This window comes from Pelodiscus sinensis, chromosome 16, assembly GCF_052426305.1.
Source record: "Pelodiscus sinensis isolate ZL-2025 chromosome 16, ASM5242630v1, whole genome shotgun sequence".
Taxonomy (NCBI): domain Eukaryota; kingdom Metazoa; phylum Chordata; order Testudines; family Trionychidae; genus Pelodiscus; species Pelodiscus sinensis.
The window spans coordinates 24233297-24255833 of NC_143067.1; the positions used below are offsets into that span (position 1 = coordinate 24233297).

At 45.3% G+C, this 22537-nt stretch overlaps 1 protein-coding gene across 1 annotated transcript; it reads right to left on the minus strand.

Annotated features, from left to right (window-relative positions):
* Nucleotides 1-1183: 1183 nt before the first annotated feature.
* ATP6V0E1 (ATPase H+ transporting V0 subunit e1) lies at nucleotides 1184-22420 on the minus strand. The gene is made up of 4 exons (XM_006138135.5): nucleotides 22190-22420; nucleotides 19085-19132; nucleotides 5886-6017; nucleotides 1184-1601 (listed from the first exon to the last, which is right to left on the minus strand). Exons 1-3 carry the CDS (start codon nucleotides 22291-22293, stop codon nucleotides 5924-5926), a joined length of 246 nt encoding a protein of 81 aa, XP_006138197.1. The 5' UTR covers nucleotides 22294-22420; the 3' UTR covers nucleotides 1184-1601; nucleotides 5886-5923.
* Nucleotides 22421-22537: the final 117 nt, after the last annotated feature.

The window sequence follows — 22537 nt, forward strand, 5'->3', positions numbered from 1 at the left end:
CGGTCAGTTTCAGCAGTGTCTGAATCTGGACGCCAGTTCCGACTTACATACAGATTCAACTTAAGAACAAACCTACAGTCCCTATCTTGTACGTAACCCGGGGACTGCCTGTATGTTAAACTCATGTAGTCATGAAGTGGGATTTTGAATACACCCTGCATAGAAAAGGCTTGTTTCCCCTTTTCTGCACCTCAATGATTTCCAATCACAGTTATTACTAGATTAATCTCTCTTCATGGAGGCCCATCTGACATATGTGGCTCTCATCAATTATCCTTCCTCCCTCCCCATTTGGCTTGATCTCGGTTTAGAATTAGAACATCTTTGAGGACTATTTGGAAACAGCACAAGAACTAAAATTTTTAATAGCTTTCTGCTTTGTATTAGGTTGATCCAAAGGTAATGATACCTACCATCAATACCCCAAAAGTCCTGGCATCATGTTAGCCAAGTAACAGTATCTCCACTTATGCCTTATTGAAACTGGCTCTCTTATCTTCAAGATTGAATTCCGGGCAATAAGCAACAGGGCATTTTGGGAGGAATTCTCAGCTGTGGAATTCATAGAGAATGTCCATTCCTAAGGCACACACATATAGCTATATTTAGTGCCTTATTCTTAACTGCAGTCCTTTGGCATTAGGTAGGGTTTGTCACTAACATAACTTAAGGCACAATTTATTACTAGGAAGGTGACTTTCTATACCAACTCTTGATGGTATTTTAGCCCAAAGCACCAAGCTCTGTTTTGTCATAAGCCTTTACAATACATCATGGAAAGCACAAATGCTGAAGCTGAAGAACTTAAACATGATACCAAAGGATCCAGAGGGAAAGCAGCTGAGTAACTGCTCTCAGTATACACCCCTAGCATGGGAGCTGGAGTCAGCTGGATAAGAACTCCTGCATTCAGACGGCATGCTAAAGAAAAACTATTATTGGATATAGGCACACCAAAAGCTCTGAAAATTTCAGAAGGTGAATTATTTGGCTAAGCAAGCAAGATTAATGTTACAGAAGTCTACCCAAAACCAAAATAGCTATACCAGCTATAAGATGCTTCACAAGACTATTTCATGTAAAGCAGATTTTACACAGCAATTTAAGACTAAATTTTGAGTGCATGATCAATTTTAAAAAATAAATACCATAAAAATGTGCAGCATCTCTCCACCACAACCAGTTTTACTACATACTTTTTTTTATTAAAACACAATTGTAGTCAAACAGATCATGTCTGTCAATCAGACCATAAAGTGGACAGCCTAGTGTGTGGAAATGTCATAAAGCTCATGGAGTACGAGCAACACTGTGAATAAGAAAGAGGCTGCCCTCAAACTCACATATCCGAAGGGCGGGGGAGGGGGAAGAACATAAATGTTAAGTTTATAGCACAGAAAAGGAGGTGTAAATATTTTGTAGTAGGCACATTGTTAAACAGTATAAAAGGAAACCAGGAAAAAAATATAGGGCTTTCATTAAGCCATTTTAAACACAATACAAACATTAAGGCATTAAGCAGGCTTGGTATCCAACCAGCTATGTTAAGGGCATCTTTGGATCAACGGAGATTTTACATCTAGAGGAAATCTCTTCTTTACCTGCAAAGCAAAAGGCAATTCAGTCATTTTTCTTCATAGAGGCAATTTACTAGCTAAAGAGCTGCTTGGTGAATTAACAATTGCAGTTTGCTTTTAGGAAGATGCCATGCTGTAAAGAAACCACAGTGGCCAAATAACTATAGAGTAGGGGTGGCCAACCCATTTAACAAAGCCAAAACAGCAGCAGAAAAATTACAAAAAGCTGCACCAGAATTGTCAAAAAAAAAAATAAAAAATAAAAAATAAAAAAGCTCCCCCACAACAGAATTGTCGAGCAAAAACAAAAAAAAAATTTTTAAAAAAGGAGGCTGCCCCTTTAAGATGGCCGCCATCTTGGGTGCCATTTTTAAAAACCCGCCACTCCAACCCAGTAAGCACAGGGAAGCCAGGGGCCATTGGGGGGGCGCAGGAGCAGCTTCGTGAGCCACACTTTTGGGGGGCAAGAGCCACATGCAGCTTGCCAGCCGCAGGTTGGCCACGGCTGCTATAGAGTATGGATAGAATTAATCTATTTGGGTGTTTGAAAGTTCTTTCTTCATAGATCTATCTCCAAATTCACATGATCTATGGTATTAGTACATTTATGTTTAAATAGGTCATCTTAGAAGCTACTAGCTGGGATGTTGTGAAATTTTACCTTTCGATATTTGTGCCTACTACAGTGGGGGAGGAGGGAAGGCAACATCTTAAAAACATAAATAAATAGGTGTGATGAGAATTTTGGAAGGTGGCCTGGAATTTAGTAGTGTGCACACAATCTCCAACCAAAGCCAAGGATGCACATCCAAGATTTATTTCAGTTGTAGTCTGCTTGGCAAATTTGTTCTGGAGCAAGAAGCCCACGGAAGGTTATGTGGCTTCAAGGATACACTGATGGCAGAAGAGACAAGCAAGAGATAAGTACCCACCAAGTAGCCTAATCAAGGTTGGAACTTTTAGTCTGCTTCAACCTGAGGCTCTGTCAACATGCTTATGGTCAGCCAAGTATTAAAGTTTCTTGCCTCTGAACAGTAAACGATGCTTGGAAAACCATATTGTAATACTACTTAATACCCAATGCAGTTACTACATTTCTTCTGTTCACAGAGGCAAACACACACATATGTAAGTAAGTGACACCAATCAAACTGAAGGTTAAAAACCCAAGCAAGCTGCTTTACAGTTCCTTATTACAAGTGACATAGGAAGGCACTCAGTCTAATCTGGATTCTCTGGCAAAATCATTTGACTGGATTTCAATTTACTCTCAGATGAGGAACTTTCTGGTCATTCTGTCAGTACTAAACAGGAGAGGGGGATTAATATCTAATTTATTTAGAATGCCTTAAGATGTTACTTCATTAAAAGGGAACCATCACCCAATCGATACTCTTTGGGTACCAAGTCTATAATCCATTTCTCACTTCAGCAGGTTCCTGATGGTGGTGGTAGCACATTCCATGGGACAGATAGTTCATTATTAATTAAAAGTAAGATCCACCCTCTAGTTCAGGGGTCAGTGACCTTTTCAAACCAAGAGCCAAATAACATCAAATTTCAAAACAAGTGGTCAACAGAGCCAGAATAAGAGTGCCCATCTGCATGACTGAAAATACACAACTTAATATTATTGATAATTGACATGATGATTAATAGAATAAATGAATCATTGTACTCACAGACTTTATTTAATGGGACTTCTGCTGCTGGGGGTGCAGAAGTCAGGGTTGGGGCATATGAGGGCTCAGGGCAGGGAACTCGGGGTGGGAAGTAGAGTAGGGGGTAAGGGGGGGGCATGGTGCCAGATTATCTTACCTCGCCAGGGCTGGGCTGCTACACCTGGACAGCAGTGGCTGGACAAGGGGCTGGGCCAGGCTCACCACAGCCTAATCATGGCCTACCCTCTCCTCCTACCCATGTTACAGCAGGAGGGCGGGTCACTGCTAGCCCTTCCCCTTCCTGCAGGAAGATGGGGGCCTGACTGCAGAGCCTGCCCCAGGATCAGGGTTGGGGACAGGATGCTGCGGCCTGAGGGTGCTGGGGGCCCCCTGACTGGGGCCTTGTTAGCCAGGCTGCTGCGGCCAGAGCCCAAACTGTGCTGCTGTGGCTGGGCTGTTAGCAGCAGTCACGGGGACTGACCGCAGGGTCTGCCCCAGGAGCACAGCAGCTGGGGACAGACTATGGCAGTCAGATGGGGGCTGGAACCGGGCCGCTGTGGCTAGATGGAGGAGTCTGCTACCACCAGCCCCTCTCACTATCCCAGCTGGGAGTGTGCATGTATCCCCTACAACGTGCCTTCAGCTGGCCCTTTAAATGAGCAGTGCGCCAACCGGGTCTTGCCGGAGTGTAGCTGGTTCACCTCTGGTTAAAGGTGAAATAGACAAAAAAAGACCATCTTGACTTGTGTAAATATGCATTTTTAAAATTTTAAATTAGTTTTTCATTTTGATTTAAAAGTTGTGTGTATTTGGGGAACCACAAAAGAGCTATAGGTTGCTGACCCCTGCTCTAGTTCAAACTGCCCATTCTATGGAGGGGATTATATTATAGTTCCAGTTCCCAGCTTTCTGGGAATATGCCAACCCTTCTGCCTCCAGTCAAGTTCATCACTCAGCAGAAGCAAGACCTAGCACAACCACACAAAACAATCCAGCTTGTCTGCTGTACAGTGTTAGAGCTTTCTAGTTCCTACTTTCAATAGAATCTAAACAGACCTACACACACCATAGTCTGCCACTATTCAGATCAGGCTCAGCCTCATTTGGAAATACTGAAGTTTTGCTTCAGGGTTAGTGCTCAAAAGCTTTACAGTCACCATCCAATGGAGCTGCAAAGTCTTATCATCCATATGCTGCTGCTCAACTCTTTCAAAAGACAGAAAATTATAGTAGTGAGGGGGGATTAAGGCTGCAAGACAAAGGCAGAACAGAGTGCTTTGAATTATTCAGTGCTATCAGCGTAAAACACAAAACAATGGAATTGGTCCCCAGAGGACTTGTTTGCACAGCAAATCACTGTTTACATTAGGGATGTAAAAAAGGTTTTAAAACAGTAACTATGTAATGGTTAAAAATCCTAGCAGTTACATGGTTACTGTTTTTGGGGATCAACAGCTGGATGGGACTAGGGAGGGAAGGATGGAGAGGGGTGCCCCTGCAGCTCCTGGGAAGCCACCTGCTATCCCACAGGCTCTGCAGTATAAGGCTTATGATTAAGGCTCTTACACTGCAGAGCCTACAGCACAGGCAACTGGGAACCCTATTGCCTGTGGCAAGGAATGGTCAAGTTGTGAGTGTGCTGAGACGACTGCCTCTTATGCAACGATATTGGTGAGCTTGCTTATACTTAGGCAGCACATTCCACAGGACAGTTTCTGCACTAGAAACTTAAGTCAACCAATAGTAGGTCAGTTTACAGTCACTGCAGTATGCGGTGGTACACGTCCACATTCCCCTTTTTGGGTGCTTAGGAATGTGAAGGGATAACCGGTAAATTTACTGGGTAAGCAGTTAACTGGCCACTCAACTCAGTTACCTGACCTAAAATTGACATGACCAACAAAAGCTCATGTAAGTAATGCAACATCCACACAGTCATTGCGTTGTCCTAACTCCCATGCCTCTCCTGGAGGTGGAGTTATATTGATGTAGGACACTAGCATTGTCAGGAGAAAAGGTGTAGTGTACAGACTAACACACTTAGGAAGACATGAGGTGCCTTACGTCAACCTAAATGTTGACCCTCAGATTTTTGGAACATGAACTGTTTTTTTGTTCTGTGTTTGTATGGGTCTTAACACTACGCAATGGGTCTATGATTGAGGCTCCTGGGCACACTACAAATGATAAATAATAATGTTACTCTGGACAGCTAAGGTTGGGAATTACAGGTTCTGCAGGAAGATGGTCAGATCGTCTCAACCAAAAGAGTGTAAGGACATGGCGATTGTTAAATAAAAAACCCACTTATGATGGGTGTCAAAGGAAAAAAAATTAGGAATCCTCACACACCCATGTTCTGGGCTCTAACTCCGTTGTTAGGAGAAACACAAACTGCTGTCATATGGTGTGGCACTCCCCTCCCCATCCTTTCAGAAATCAGGCATCCTACTTCTAATGTCTCAGTTTCCAAATGAGATTAAAGTACCCAGTTCCAAGCCTAATCCTTCATAGTTACAGCCTGTGAAAAAGACTGCTTCCTCTTATGGAAATGCCAACCTATAATCTATGCTATAGCTTGAGTTTTCAATGAACATTTAGCAACCCCAAAAAGACATAACTGGAGAAGATCTCCAACCATATTTACCTAGTCCACAAAAAATGCCGCACAGAGGACAGATATCCTTAAGGCCAGTGATACTGAAGATACCAGATTGTTTCATTGCTTAACTGTGGCCCAAAGAGAGGGTTGAGTTGGGCTAGGATCGCAATCAGCCAACTGCAAGGAAAAAAATGAAATTAAGTATATGGATGATGGAAACTTGGCCAATGCATAAAGGATATCAGGAAAAGGTAAGACAACATCACTAAAAGTCTAACACCAATTCAAAATACTCCTAAGCCCAAGCTCCTAAAATCCGACACTGCTGGAAGAGTTCTTGCATTGTATTACATCTCAAGAGACTGTAGCATGTTTAGACTGAGAACTGTACTATTCAATTTAAAGTGACACAGTCAGCTGGATTTTACAGTATCTTCAATTCACTGCTTCTTGGAAGGTGAAGTGCTGAGACACATTCCCATCACCTGGGCCTGTGTTCCAACAACACTCCCTTAAGGCCTCTCTGAATGTTAGTAAAAGGTAGTGAGAGTTGCTAAAGTACATTATGTTTCAAAATGAAGAGTATGGATCTTATTTACTTTAACCTTAATTGTGCCAAATGTTTAAATATACAGAATATAGATGAAATCTGAATTGAAACAGAACCTCATTCGAAATCAATAACATTAGGAAAAGATTAGAACAGAGATCTAGCAGTCTAAACAAAGAAACAGGAATTGAAAAATGTAGATTCTATTCCTGACCTACTGTACAACACTGGTCACATCACTTAATCTTTGTGCCCGAAATGCTCCCCCCATAAAATTAGAGGTGCTAAGCTTGGTATTTATGAGGAACAGTGTGATCCAATAAAAGGACTTAATGAAATCGATTGAAAGTGTTCAATCCACTAGCCTCCAATATAATTCTTATAAAAAAACTGAACAAAAGTAAAAAAAAAAAAAACTTAGAATTTAGAGAAATGGGCATTTAAATCAAAGAGGTGCAAAGGTACTGAAACAACATGAATGACAATAAAATCCAGATCAGCAGTAGAAGCCTCTCCCACAGTAGCTGACAGACTAACTCATTAGAAGCCACAGCCAGAATGAAGAAGAAGAATCTGGGATGTGAAAAATATCCAGGAAAGCTGAACTGAAATAAATTTATTTCAGCATTATAAGATGTATTTGCTTTGCCTTTTCTGAGCGTGTAATATTTACAAAGAAGCCTTCTCATGTGCATGGATATAGAGCTATGTAAAATACATATAAACATGTTTAGCAAACATACTGGTTCATCTATCTGCTATTTCTAGAATTTTTGTAAAGGAGGAGAAAAAAACAGCAGTTTTGCAGAGGAGCTGTCACAAATGTATCAGAGTGCTTAGGCAGTCATGGAAAATTCCACATAAACCTGGATCCTTTAGCCAGTGAACAAAGTGCAGGTCTGCTTCAAAATGTCTACAGCAGTCTTAGGCAAAAGATTCGGGGTTAAATAAAAGAACGGTCAATCCTCTTAACATTGACAAATTAAATATATGTACATTTCAGTGCTGCCTTTTGGGTGTGTTGGTGTTATTTTTAATACTAAGATTAAGTAGGACAAATGCTATGTCCATAGTACAACCCCTCAGTGGTATTCACAGTGTAAAAAAACAACTGAGACCAGTCACTTTTGCAGATAAACATAATGGATTCATCCACCTAGGATCAGTAGGAAAACAGACAAATCATTCTCAGCTGAAGAACTGAAACACTCTTATTTTATTGCCCCTACCTGTAGTGAAAGTGTCACTCAGCATCATACACACCATGTTGAACATAGCCTAAGCCTTTTACTATATCACGAAAATCCCTCAAGGGTTCATTGGTGATTTGATAGAAATTCTCCCTTCCATCACCAGAACTCTATTTGTAGCCTACCTACAAGTATTTTTTTAGATATAAAGGCAAATTAGAGGGGTACCAGAGTATCATTAACTTCCTGAAGAAAGAGAGATTGGGGGAGGACAGGAACAGTTCATTGCTGTAAGAGGACAATTTGTTTCTTTGTACTGTACAGAGAAAGGAACTCCAGGCATCCCCACACATGCCCAGACCTTTCCCTAGATTCTCAGAGATTAGATCCAGAACTGCTGTGAAATAAAGTGGAAGCTTATTCTGAATATCGACATACCACACAACTACAACTATGCTCCAGGCAAACATTGTAATGGTTTCAAAAACCTATTTGTTAGGACCATGCTCTGTACAGAACTTTTGAAGTATAGTGGCATTATAGTTGGGTATTAACCTGCTCTTAGCTCCATTACTTCCCTGCAGTGCTAGAGGTCTGATCACTGAGAATACAGTGGAAAGTAGGGGAGCACAGAATTCAACATTTCGCAAGATCGAATTATAGAAAGCATCCCCTCCCCCACCCCACACATACATTTAGCTTTCACTGGGCTGCTTTTACACTATAATCTATTATGACAAGGCACAAACAAAATGGGGCTTTCAGAATGCAATAAAGCACAACTCGATATCCAACATGTAATGCTTCTGTGCTGCTGAAAGCAGATTGGCATTCAAACTAGATTCTTGTAGTCCACATGCTACCTCCTGCAAAAGTCAGTGTTAATTATCATGCTAACTCAAAGAAATTATGGTTCCTCATGATCAAGTATAACCATATCATTTTATTACTGTACAGGCTTCAGAACAATTATAATTCTAAGTCCATTCTAATGGGCTGAATACTGCAATCTGTCTCTATAGCAGAGTTAGAGCTCAGGTTCTGTATTTGTTTAGATTCCAATTTGAGTAATTAAAGTCAGCCAACCCAATTTTTCCTGCAGATGCAAGTGATGGAGTAAGTATTCCAAACTTTCCATTCTGAATTACTGCTATGTGCTTCCACACAGATAATATCTTCAATCTCAGAAGTAGCTTCAATGATCCCAATGTAACTGAACACCTTAGGTCTTTGATGAAAGGTACTACAGAAATAAAAAAAGTTATCAAAAAGGCAATAGGGAAAAAGACCTAGAATGGACAGTTCAGGCTTTGCTTGCATCTGGTGCATTTTATGAGTTAAGACTATTACAAAAAATGGAACAAAATAAAGAGCCAGAAGTAGTTCCACTAAATATTCTGCTTTATGTCCCATTATGCTACTGAGGTTTTGGCTCTACACCCTTTAGTGTGGTATACAGCACAAAAGGATAGAGAGTAAATTGTGTAGTTTCCCACCAAGCAACCAAATTTGACAGCACAGATAACAAGCTTAATTGGGATAACCCTTACCAATTTCAAAACAGAGCAAGACAGTTTAATTTATCAAATGGCAACAACTGCTGTTTGAGATTAATTGATTAATAGATGTATTTGGCTACTGCCAACTAGTTAAGTGGCATTAAATACATACAAAACTGAACTTCATGAAGACTGGCACTATCAAAAGTTAAAAGGAAAGGTAATTGTTATGCTTGCATTTTATTTAGTGCAGAATTTCAAGATAAAGGTTTTGTAAAAAAACTGCATAATAAGGAATAGACATTTCAGCAGAGTGGTAAATCCTTTCAAGGGAATCTCAAATACAGAAGACTAAATTTGACATTAACTGCACTGTCACAAATAGACTGTATCATTATAATAAATACTTTCATACAAAGAATCTTCCATTTGAAATCCCGAAGCTCCAAAAAGAACTAACAAATGGAATGTAAGCGTAACATTTCTAGAAACTATTTAATGCCCTCCCTCCCCCAAATATGCAACACAAGGCAATTAAATCTTGGAGCATCAGAAGAAACATCAGTTCTCCACATTCCTAAAAAGAGAATTCACAGATGTAATTCCATATGATTATGTATTTACTAATTTAGTTAGGCTGTGTCTACACTAGCCCTTTTGTCAATAGGGATGTGAAAAGACTCACTCCTGATTGATATAAGTTTTACCAACAAAAGCAAGGGAGTGGAAAATGCTATGTCAGCAGGAGAGGCACTCCCACCAACACAGCTATTACCACTAGTTGGAGTGGTTTAATTATGCTTGTGAGAAGTTCTCTCCCCCTGGCATAAAGTGGCTATACAGGAGACCTTACAGAGGTACAGCTGTGCTGCTTTAAGGTCTGTAGTACAGACATAGCCTTTAACGCATCAGGACTTTAGATTCTTGCATTTGGCAGAGAAGAAAAAGTGGAACTGAGAACGCCAGAAGACCACGTTTATTTGCATTTATTAAAATTAGTCAATCTATCCCTCATTCAGCAATACACAAAACCAGATTATAAGCCATTTTAATAAAGAACAGTTTTACCACTGTCCTATCCATTGCAGCAATTGCTAAGCTATTTCAATACTTCCACAACTATCTTTATTTTGAGGATTTCAAAACTTCAATCAAGACAGTCATTCTGTCAAGTAATCATCTCCATTTTCCAGATAAGTAGTCTGAGGCACAAAAAAGTAAAAAGGACCTATTTCCTCAGGTTTCATTAACTGCCTGTGCTCAGCACCTAAAAAAGCCAGTGGTTTTCCAAGACCATGGAGCAAGTCAGTGGCAGGGTCAAAGTCAAACCTGGAATCCCAATCTCACTTTTCTAAAACTTCCAGCTTCCTAGTTTGATTAAACAAATGCTAGAGGGTGGTGCATGTTCATTTGCATGTTCCCAGGCGCCGCCATTTTTAAATCATGGAAGGAGGAGTAACTGTAGTTTGAATTAGGATCTTTAATTCTAACTACCTACTCTGTGCCGCATGTAGCCGCGGGCACAGAGTTCGGACTAAGGGGGATTTTAAAATAGCGGCACCCGGGAACATGCAAATGAAGCCTGGGATATTTAAATCCCGGGCTTCATTTGCAACTCCGCTTGCCCTCATTACCCTACCTTGCTCGAACTAACGAGTTAGTGTAGACGTACCCATAGAGAAGCAGCATGGGGGAAAGGAGGAGGAGAGGCTGGTGCCAATATGAGTGGGAAGCCAGCTTTCAAGCCAGCTCTCTGCGCATATCGGCTCTGTGGACCTGCCTGTCCCCTCCCCACTTGCTGCTTGCCTACAGAGGCAGCAAGGGGGAGCAGGCAAGAGCTAGTGCTGGGGGAGCCAGCTTAAAAGCCAATTCCCCCAAGCACCACCTCCAAGCACCCCCCCCCCCCCCCCAAGCACCACCTCTATCAGAGGCAGCAGCAGGAGTGGGGGGAGCAGAGGAGGCTTCCGTGAAACAGCCAGGCCAGAGACTTCGCCACATCCCATGGAGGAGCCTCTGTCCACAGTGAGCCTGGGGGGTGGGGGGAGGACTGAACTCCCTGCAGATAGGGGCTGCTGCCACCCTATGTTGCTGCCTCTGTATCAAAGCCAGCAGGGCAGCAGGCAGCCAGTCTGCTCAGAGCCCCCAACCCCAAAAAGGTTCCTCACCCCTGCATTACATCATACATCCCTAGGTTTAATACCATCTTGTGCCATGGCAAAGAGGAGAGAAAAACAGGTTTCAAAACTAGCTACCTTTTGCCTTTTATGCGTTAGGTATTCAAAGAGTTAACAAAATGGTTTATAAATTAAAGGCTGCTCTCGGATTTTAAAAACCAGTATGGCCCATTATCGGATAGTTCAGTGTGTCTAGCAGCTGTAATGCCAAAGGGGAAAATGGTATTCACACGAAAGGCAAAAAGAATTGCCCAAATATGCTTAAAACAAATAAAAAGAAGGAACAGTTTTGTGGGTACAACACTAGAATGGGAGCCAGGAGACAGATTCCATGCCCTGACTCATTATATGACTTTAGGCAAGTCACCTAAACTCCCTACTACTTTGTTTCCCTATTTGTAAAATGCTTTAGAGCTGTTGGCTACCTCTGTGACAGGGACAAAATGTCTCCCACAGTTCCTCAGCTGTCAGACAGAAAGCCTTTACTTCACATTCAGGTAAGCTCATGGATAGGCATTTTGATACCATTTCATAGCAACCCCTCTGTAACATAAGTCAGTGAGGCCAGGGGGATGGAGTCTCAGGCTAGGAAAAGATTGAGGCTAAGCAGCTGTGTATGCTGATGACCTGAGTGAGCATGTGGCCCTCCTATATTCCAGTAATGTACCTTAAGGAAGTATTTATACTATAGCAATGTAAACATGGGCCTACTGTACAGTACGCATCAAGAATATGATTAAACACGTATATATCATCATCCTTAAATGGGATTTTTCCACAGTTTGTCATCTGGATTTATAAATTCTGCAATATTGTATTATCTGTGACAGCTACCAGCAACAACAGATGGTTTGGTGGTACGGCCCCGGCACTCTGAAAATGTAGAAATATAGTCATGTAAAAGTTCTCTGGGCTTATTCATTGCCTTTAAAAATTCTCGCCAACCCTCTTGTCTCTGGGGGGGAGGCATGCCCGGTTCTCCTCTGGGCCACCAGGGAGGGCTGAGGCTGTGTCAGCTCCCGCCCTCCGCCAACCTCTCACCCCTGGTACCTCCCACTCCCTTCCTCTGTCACAGCCCCGGTCTTTCAGCTCCCCTCTAGGCACCCGAGGAGGACCGGGGCCAAGCCAGGAGGGAACAGGGGTGGCAGCAGTGGCTCCTCACTGCACTCCAGGGCCCTGATGTTCAGAGACCCAGCAGAGAACCATTGCCTCCGTGCCCCACCTTCCCCCTGCAACTTAGTGCCAGGGGGAGGGGGGAAAAGGATGAAACCCTGAGGTTCAGTACCAGATTTGGCTTGCGGGGTAGTGCACTGCTGTGGGAAGGGGAGAAGTGCAGTGAGGGAAGAGCCAGGGCCCAGAGTTCCATGGCCCACAGCCCCCCTTTCTCCTTCCATCTTTACCCCCAACCCATCCCCCATTCCGACACCCACCCATCCTCCCTAACCCCTCCTCCTCTGCACCCCCCACAATGCCCAATCCTATGCCTCCATTCCCACCCCCGCCTCCATTCCTATATCCTCCTCACCCCTACCATCCTCCTTTATGGCACCACCCATCCCCACATACACCCTATTCTCCTCCTTTCCTCGCTATGCACACTCTGACCCCTCCCATGAACAGGCAACCTAACCAACAAGGAAACAGAACCAGTGGGTTGGCAGCTGCTTCAAACGCTGCCCTTCTGACATGCCTCAGGGGGCGGTGGGTGGGAATTAGCCCTCCAACTTGAAACGTGTGGAGTCCGTTGGGGGGAGGATGTGTGGGGAGGGGGTTAACCTCCAGCCTATGTGGCACTGACCCCAGGGAGGGGGGCTAAAGGTGGGGCAGGGGACTGAGGTAGCTAACTTCCCAACTCATGTGAAGTCGATGGGGGGGGGGGGGGGAGGGAGGAGCAAGGCCTGCGTGCGGAGGGGTGGGGTTAACCCTCAGTCGGTCCGGAGCAGGGAAGGAGTCGGGGGGGGGGGGGGTTCTCCCTTCCCACTTGAGGGTATTTCTATGCATGCAGCGCTGAGGGAGCCCAGCACGCCGCATGATTGTGGGACTAGGCTAGGAGTCCCATTTGCAGGAGGCAGCAGAGGATCAACCCACACCCCCACCTAAGGTGCACAGGGGGACACACATACCTCTGCTGGCTCCAAACTGTAGCAAGTCTCTGCCCAGGGTCCAATCCCGTGGTGCCACCCTCGCTCAATGAGAGAGAAGCGGAGGCCACGCCTCCCTCTGTTCTTCTCAAGCAGCTCCCAGCTGCGACCCAAGGCACCCAGGACTGAGCTGGCAGAGGTAGGCACCTGCCACACAAGGAGTCAAGCCACCTTGCTTCCTGCCCGCCAATAGGGATGTGAACGTCTAGTCAACCATCCAATAATCAAATGCTTATAGGACAGTTGACAGACTGGTTGATTAGTCATTTTCCCTGCCCCCCTGCTGCCTCTTTCACAAAGAGGCAGCTAGGTGTGTTGGGGTGGGAAGAGGAGGGAGTGCTTCAAAGCAGCAATGTCGCATGGAGCCTGGAATCAGCAGGGGAGTCCTGGGCTGACCCCAGGCTCCATGTGGTGCTGCCATTTTGAAGTGCCGTGGGGAGCACAGGGCCAGCAGGGGACTGTTCGAGTGCCCTGCTGGCTCTATGCTCCCCACAGTGCTTTTGCCTATGGCTGTGGCTACACTTCAAAGGTGGACGCACCCTTATTGACTAATCGAACAGTTGATGCAAACTGTACCAACTATTCAATTAGCAAAATAATCGAAGTTTTACATCCCTACTTCCCAGCCGAGCACCACTGCCCACTCCAAAGCAGCCTGAGGTGCCACTGGACCGACAGCCCTTCCTGCTCTCTGCAGCCCCACTTCTTCACTGTGCCTGGGGAGGCCACATGGCTCACAGCTCCAAGAAGCATGGAGGAAGGTGGAGGAAGAGGCTGCGGGGCGCAGAGTAACACATCATGTCACTATCGAACTGCAGAAAAACATTTATTTAATGTATATAGAGAAAACAGAGACAAGCACAGTGCCTCCGAGCTAAATGGGCAGAATCACTGTATTCCAAAGACTAAACACAGCAAAGAGTTAGTGAAAGTGAACACCTTACTTCTCAGTTTCAATGGATAGCAATTTTGCCAGGGCCTACATTACTTCACAATGCATTAAACCGGAGAAGCAGACTCAATGACATTCCAAAATTAAAGTCATTGGGACCACAGTACTGCTTCTAAATACAAATATGCCATTCACATCTCCCCAGAAAAAGACAATATGCTCCCTCTACAACAGCTATGAACCTCTCTCTAAAATTAAGATGCTACTGTCATATTATGCTCCGCGTGCTTAAAATAATAATGGAAGCGAATGTTTCAAAGTAAGTTATAGCATATAGAAATTAACAACAAAAGGCAAAGTGAATCCAGGGGTCGAGGGTAGGTTAAGGGGAAACAAGGAAGTGTAACACATTAAAAGAAATGTGTAACCCACTTTGTCACAGATGAAGGTTGGTGGGTTTTTAAAACTCAGTCAATAAATGTCCTTGGGGGCACCACCCCTAAAGCTAAGAGTCTTAGTCTCTGACAAAGTTCATACGCTCATGGATGGAGCATGCTTACTATATTTTCTCATATTCTAAATGTAGTTTTTACGGTGAAATAATAGGAACGCATTATGGATATTTAAGGTTTTTGATCTGGTAAATATTCATGTTTACACAGAGTCTAAGAAAATTGGATCAAGATGCCTTCATTGACAGTCTACAGAATCACCTTCATGAATTCACAGCAGTTAAGTGTGTGAATTCATTAACATTTTATGGAATACAATATCCATATATGCCAGATGAGAAATTCATCAGTATAGGCTTTTCATTACACTGTATCCAGTAACTGTCTGACAGCCCAGTCTTGTTCTAATTTAAGAACTAAAATCTACACTTCAGCATTTCTTACTAGGTGATTATTTCTATACTAACTGCAAGTGCAACTAACAGGGATCTCAGTGCTTATGTATACACATATTTTCATATTGAAATATACCTTTTAAAATGGCTTTTAAAATGTGTTTTTAAAAGTCAGCCAGGAAGCAGTTTCCATAAGGCTTCACATATGAAATACTTCAGTCCTGTTTAACCATAAACAAAAACTGGAACTTCCTTATATAAAAACCTGCATATCAGAGCATTCAACCAAGCCAAACCCACACAAGCCTCTATCCCTAGCCAGCTCAAGGTGGAACAAGACAGACCTTGCTTTAAACATGCTACCTACAATATTTAAAGCAGACACTAAAAACATGACTTTGTGCACCCAAAGTCGCAGAAATTCACATGTGTACCTCTAACAGGTTATTTATATTAAGCTCATCACCATGGTATATTACAAGTGATAGCTTTTAACAGGAGAACAGGTGAACCCTCCTAGTAGGAGTGTAAAATCTCAGTTAATCAGTTAACTGGTTAAACCTTAGGTTTAACCAGTTAACCTATTAAATGAGGTGCTGCTGTCACCCCCTGCACTTGAGAGGAGAGGGGGCAGCAGCAGGACCCATCAGCCACATTTGGGGGAGGGGACAGCTTCGCCTCCCTGTGCATGAGGCTCTCAGCTGGTGCTGCAAGCTCCCTCATTTGGGGGATCTTGCAGCAGGGGTGGGGAACCTTTATTGGGTCGGGGGCCATTGACCCACAGAAAAAAGTCAGTTGGGGGGGAGGGTGCACACAAGTGAGAAGTAGAAAAAAACTCTCACTGTGGCCCCCCGATTGAGAAGGAGAAAGACACTCCCCTCCCCCAGGCTGTGTGTGTGAGGGGAATGTACAACATAGTAGATTTTGTGTGCTACAGCCCCCAGGGGGGCAGCAGGAGGGCTGGAGCACCAGTGCAGGCTCTCCCAATGCTGAGGGGCAGGGCTGAGTCTCAGGGGCCAGATCCAGGCAAGCCGAGAGCCACATCTGGCCCTCAAGCCTGAGGTTCCTCACCCCAACTTAAAGCAATGTAAGGCTTTGGCTGTGCCAGAATGGGATGTGCCTGGAATGGCACTGCTTCTCATAAAACCAAACAACAGAGAGACAGAATCACCAAATCAAGTACAGTCCTCAAAATTGACAAAACTGAGTAAATGTCGAGAGAGGGCTCGGCAGGTGTGCAAAGTGCCACCTCTGCCCACTGGCCCCAGCAGAGCTGCTGTAGCAGCTCCACTCTGGGCTGGTGGGAGGCTGTGCCTCCCTCGCAGCTGTGCTGGGGCTGAGAGAGGACAGAGGTGCCGCTCTGTTCTTTTCCATTCATGTGCAGAAGATCTGTGTGCCCCCCAAGGGATGTGCACCGAGAGGAGAAACAAAAACATAGTTGTGGGCGCTCTGTTAATCACTGGGTAGCATCTGAATCTCTCCTGAGTGACCACACAAGCACACAGTTCACATTGTGCCTCACCGCCCCCCCAGCCATGGCAGCTCTGTGTTGGGGCTGCTCCCTGCTGGGGCCAGAGGAGGGTGTGCTTCGCACCCCCTCTTGCGATGGCACCCAACCCAGATATACCCCAGAATTGCCAGGGAGAGGTGGTCGTCTTTCTGTGGCTTCCACCCAGCCTAACCTGGACCTGGCCCATCCAGGGGACATGTACCCATCTCCTGGCTGTGCCTGCTGGAGCTGAAGCTGCCATGGAGAGGTGCTTGTCACCTGGCCCCAAGTTGCTGCAGTAAGAGAGGGCTGGGGTGGTCCTTTCTCCATGGGTAGCCTTAATACTGAACTCTTGAACCCCAGCCCCACTCCACATCAATGGCTTAAATTAAGCACGTATATGTTTATTTTCCAAAAAAGCAAAAATTGAGATAAGGACCCGAGCAACGCTGGGTAAGTCTTCTAGTTGAACTATAAACAAGTAACCTAGCAAGATGTACCCACAACAGGTATGTCAGTTTACTGTCCATACCAGCCTGTACCAGTAGAGAAAAAACTGCGGTGTAGAAGTGACCTGTAAGATATTTTGATCTCAATCACAAGAGCCCATGAAGAGGAAGGAAACATTTCACAGAATTAAGGGTTTTCACAGCAGACTGTATCTATAAAACAGTGGTTCTCAACGGTGGCCCAGCTGTGAGCTAGAAGAAATGCAAAATGTGCTACTCTGGTACGCAGGAGGTGGGCTGGCTGAGGGAGACAGCACCTTGCAGCCTGTGCAAGTACCTTGACAGCAGGAGGCTGGAGAGTGCCAGAACGGGCAGGAGACTGGGTCAGAGGGCAGGTTTGGGGAGAATGGGCCCCTCTGGGCAGTAACAAAGTTGGACCCGTTAATTTGAATCCTGGAAGATCAACAGAGGAAGCTTCAATCTTCTGTTGCGTAGACATGGTGGCTAAGAGAGAACTGTTGTACTATAAAATAAAGCAGTGGTCTCCAATGCGGTGCCTGCGGGTGCCATGGCGCCCGCCAGGGCATTTGTGTGCGCCCGCCGACAACCTGGGCCGGCCCGGCCCGCGGCGCCGGCCCCAGGCGCTTGACACGCACCGGCGCTGGGTGCGCGGCGCTCAGGCAGCCCCAGCCCCGGGGCATATGCGGGCGCTTGGGCGCGCGGCGCTTGAGCGGCGCTGGTGCCAGCCCCAGGCGCACGCAGCTTGGGCGGCAGTGCCGGCCTCAGGCACAAGGCCCTTGGGGCGGCCTTGGCCCCGGGCGCAAGGCGCTCAGGCGGCCCCAGCCCTGGCCCTAGGGCACATACGGGCGCTGGATGCAAGGGCATCCCAGTCCCCTGGCGTGCTCCCAGATGTGCGGCCCCGCCCCCGGGCGCCCAGGAGCCTCTAAAGGTTGGGGACCACTGAAATAAAGCATAAACAAGGAGGTATTGGTTTAAGTGGAAGCCAAAGGCCCTTGCACCTCAAAGAATTTAGGCATGCTTGACCTGTCACTATTTGTGTGTGCCTACTGTGAGTTATTAGAAATCAATACCAATTATTTGTTAACTGAGTGTAGGGGAGCGTGGACAACCCCATTTTGACCAGAATAACAATGTCTGCACTGTCCAGCCCTGCCTTGACCGGACTAATGATGGCTGTCTTGCCCAAAGTGTGGATTTCTAACAAAGAAAACCCAGGCCTGCCTCAAGTCTGGTGCACGTAAGCACACAGACAAGGTGGGGAGTTTTGAGAGCCAGGAGTGCTTGCACTATCATGCAGAACTTGTAAAGTACAGCAAGACCAGGCCTAGAAGACCAGAAACAACCTGTTACTGGTACATCCCATTTTTGATTAGCGAAAATTTCCAGAGACAGCCATAGAACTGTAATTAAGCACTTAGTCTTGCAACATCCTGGATGTACCCCAAATATTAGCATAATAGGTATTTTACACAATATTCAGTTGATTGGTAGATATTACTAGAACGACCAAGTCCAGTATAAATATAGGTGTAGAAAAGATAATCAGTGAGAGGGAAGGAGCAGGATTGATCCACAGGTCCTGCTTTGGATGCAACTAGAAGTAATGGATCTCTTCACACCAGTGACCCCAGTGCATGGCGTTTCTACGTATGGGAATCAAAGGAACCCTGACCACCTGAGCTGAATATGCACAAATCCATAAAACAGAAAGCAATAGCCAAGATATATCAATACCAAAATACTAAGATTTTAGGCGTATGTTAGAGAATAACATTAATCCAGATTTACTTTAATATATTATCCAACAGGGGAATTTTTTCAAGATTGCTAAATGTGTTTAGGAGCAAGAATTCCACTGATTTTCTAAGGGAGATATTCTCTTACACTCCTTTGTGCTTTGAAAATTTCCTCTAAACATGTATTCACTCATGAGGCCTTTTTCATTTTATCAGCAGTGCCATTATTAGGAGGGGAGTCATTATTTATACTTACAATAAGTAACAGCAGACAGCACAGGTTACCAGCATTGTGTTGATAACACTGCAGAAAGAAATAAAAGAGAGAACTGATTAAGAGTCATAGGCCTAGAAAATAAACCTAAGAATGTGTTTGACTTTGATCACATGCAAGGTGACTCAAAATATGAATGCTCTGATGACAATCTAATTTCTTGTAATGCAACTATAATTAGAAGATAAATGTGCCTCTGTAACCTAGGATTCTTCACAAATGTAGTTTGCCATTAGTAAATAAAAACACCCCAGTTTTGTTTGCTGTATAAATATTTATATAAAAAGCACAAGACTATACAACCTTGACTAAAAAGTCTGCTCCAAAGAGAAGATCTCAAGTAACAAGCTTCCTTTGCAGTAAATCAGAACCAAATCTTAAAGCATTGTTTATGCTACATTTATACATGAACATACAAAGGCAGTTAAATAATTCTTAATTTGGACACACTGTTGTGAGAGTAAGTATTATTAAGACGACAATAAAACAGCTTGCTATAGTGGTAAAATTGTGGCCCAATAAATATTTTAAACCCCTATATGGATGGGAAAATGTTTTCCAAGAAGGAGTCATATAGTCTGCCCACAGAGCTCAATGGAAGATGGGTATTCTGTGTCATGGATTTTTTGTTTTCTGTTTTAAAGAGGAATATGTGGGTTTTCAGTTTTTTTACAGAGTTCAAGCTAGATAATAATTCTAATCAGCACTGGAAATATATAGATCTAAATAATTTACTTTGGCTTCTCCGGCTACAAAATGAATTGATTTGCTCAGAAATAGTAACTTGAACATTAACGCTGATGTTTCTCAAAAGTCAATTAAAAACACAGCACAACTGAATGTACTGAGTATCTTTCAAATACAATATAAAACATTTGAAAGACGCAAACTGGTGAACGGTCTATCCATAACATTGTCTTCTCAAATAGTAGTATTCTTTGAGTGCATAAATTATCCAATCAGAAAGACAACCAAATCATTGAGAAGTTATACAGCCTAACGGAAAAGAGAAATACTTTAAAATGAAATTTAAGAGATGGAGAACGTCCATTTAGGTCAGTACTGTAGCACCTTAGAGACTAAAACATATATTTTATCATGAGCTTTCATGGGCAAAACCCATTTCTTCCAACAACGTTTTGCCCATGAAAGCTCATGATGCTTTTTTTTTTTTTTTTTTTGTTAGTCTCCAAGGTGCAACAGGACTACTCGTTTTTAAATTTATAGACTAACAAAGCTACCCCTCAGACTTTTTATCTAGGTCAGCGTTTCTCATCAGGGTTTTTCTTGCAGCCACAGAATTGTGGGCTATTGATGCAGAGGACAAAGTAGCAGCCAGTCCCTGCGCTTCTCCCATTGCTTCTGGAGGCACAGCCGTAGTATTAGTTGATGAGGCCACCACCAACCAGGGATGTGAAGGACTAGCTGACTATCCGATAAGCAAATGCTTATCGGATAGTCGACAGGCTAGCTGTTGACTAGTCACTTCCCCCCCACCTTTGCTGCCTCTATTAGAAAGAGGCAGCAAAGAGGAAGAATGAAGGGGGTTATTCAAAGCGGCAGCGCTGCCACTTTAAAACGCCACGTGCAGCGCTGGTGTCCCCAGGCTGCTCCACAGGGGAATTAGATCCCCGGGCTATGAGCAGTGCTGTCACTTCGAAATGCCGCAGGGAGCCTGATGTCAGGCTGCACGCAGCGCTTCAAAGTGGCAGGTCTGAGTGAAGTCTGGGGTCAGCTGACCATGGGCTCCACATGGTGCTTTCACCTTTGAAGTGTAACTTCAAAGATGGAGGCACCTTATCAACTAATCAAATAGTCAATATTTAACATCCTTACCACCAACCCACTCTGGAGACACCTGGGGCACACCACATTCACAGGGGTGGTGGGGGCTGAGATTTCAGGGTTCAGTCCCAGGCTCTGGGCTCCATCCCAGGGCCCTGTATTTCAGCTCTACAACTTTGGGCTCTGACTGCAGGGCTTCAGATTCCTGCTGCCTCCCCCAACCCTTCACCCGGAGCTTAATTTGCCCCCAGGCTTGCCAGGGTTGAGTAATTCTGCTGTGAAAAATTATGCTTTTTTAAAAAATATATCACTTTTCACAATAGACTTACTAGCTGGAAATAAATAAATTACAATGATTTGGCCATGTATCTCTGTGCACATTCATTGGGTTTTCCTAAAGCTAACTGTATACTTTTTTCTTAAACCGTGAGCATAGCCACTAGTAAGAGTTGGTGGCTGCATTCTGAGGCCACAAAAGTTTGTCCTAGGGACTCTGATGGGTTATATACCCTTTCACTCTACAAGCATTTCCTAAATACTTAAAAACAGAACAGCAGCAACATGATCTGGGCCTGGTGAGCAGGGAAGACATTCCAGCCAGCAGGCTGTACAGAGAGAAAGGTTCTTGGGACATTAAAAGAAGCTAAACAAAAGCTACACTACAACAGCAGCAGCATTTGGGAACTCGGGATCACTCCTCGCAGATGGTCACAGCAAAGCGGTATGGAAGTCTGCACCCCCGCCCCCAGCACACGACTGGGGAGGAGGAACAAGTCAGACGCATTCGGACAGAACTAAAAAGGGAAGTACGATGAGCAAGTGGGACGAGGCCACTTCAGTCTGTGTCACGGAGATGCAGGCTGGCCCCCACCCGCGGACAGGCACTTGCTGCCCATCCCCCTCTCCCGAGGGCGGCTGCGTTGTAAGAGGGGCGATCAGGCTCGGCGCAAGGCCCGTGGCAGATTTTTATCGAAGATGCCCCTCGCGGCAGGCACAGAGGGAGGATCCCTACGGGGGGGTCGCAGCTGGGGGAGGGATAACAGGGAACTGCGGTCGAGGCCCCAAGTGAAAGCGCCGGATCCGCTCCTCGGGTGCGGGGCCCACGGCGGCCACCGACTGCCCAGTTACCCGCGTAGCTTTGCCTCGCTCGGGCGCCTTCTTCCCCTCTGAGCCCGCACCCATCTCTCTCCCCAGTCAGCGCAGGGGCAACGGGCCCGCTCCCCGCTCGGAGCCCCCCGCCGGCGGACGGGGGCACCCTCTCCGGGCCAGGCTGCGCCTCTCTCCCGAGGGCCCGTCACTCACCCTCGGTTGGGCCCCTTAGGCACAAACCAGGGCAGGACGCCGCCGACGATCCCCCAGAAAACGCTCATGACGATGATGGGCACCGTGAGGCCGCCGTAGGCCATGGCTGGGCTGGGGGCTTCGCTCTTGACTCTCTAGGCAGCGCTGCGGGCTCCTCTTCGCGTAGGCGCCGCCACAGCTGCTCGCAGGCCCCGCCCACCGCCGACCAACGAGCGCCCGTCACGTGACGTCGACTTGAGCCCGCCCTGCCTGGAATCCGCACCCAGCACGTGACGGGGCAAGGCACGTGGCAGTTACAGACCCGCCTCCCGGGCACTCAATGGCAGCCTCTTCCTCCGCTCCCCCGAC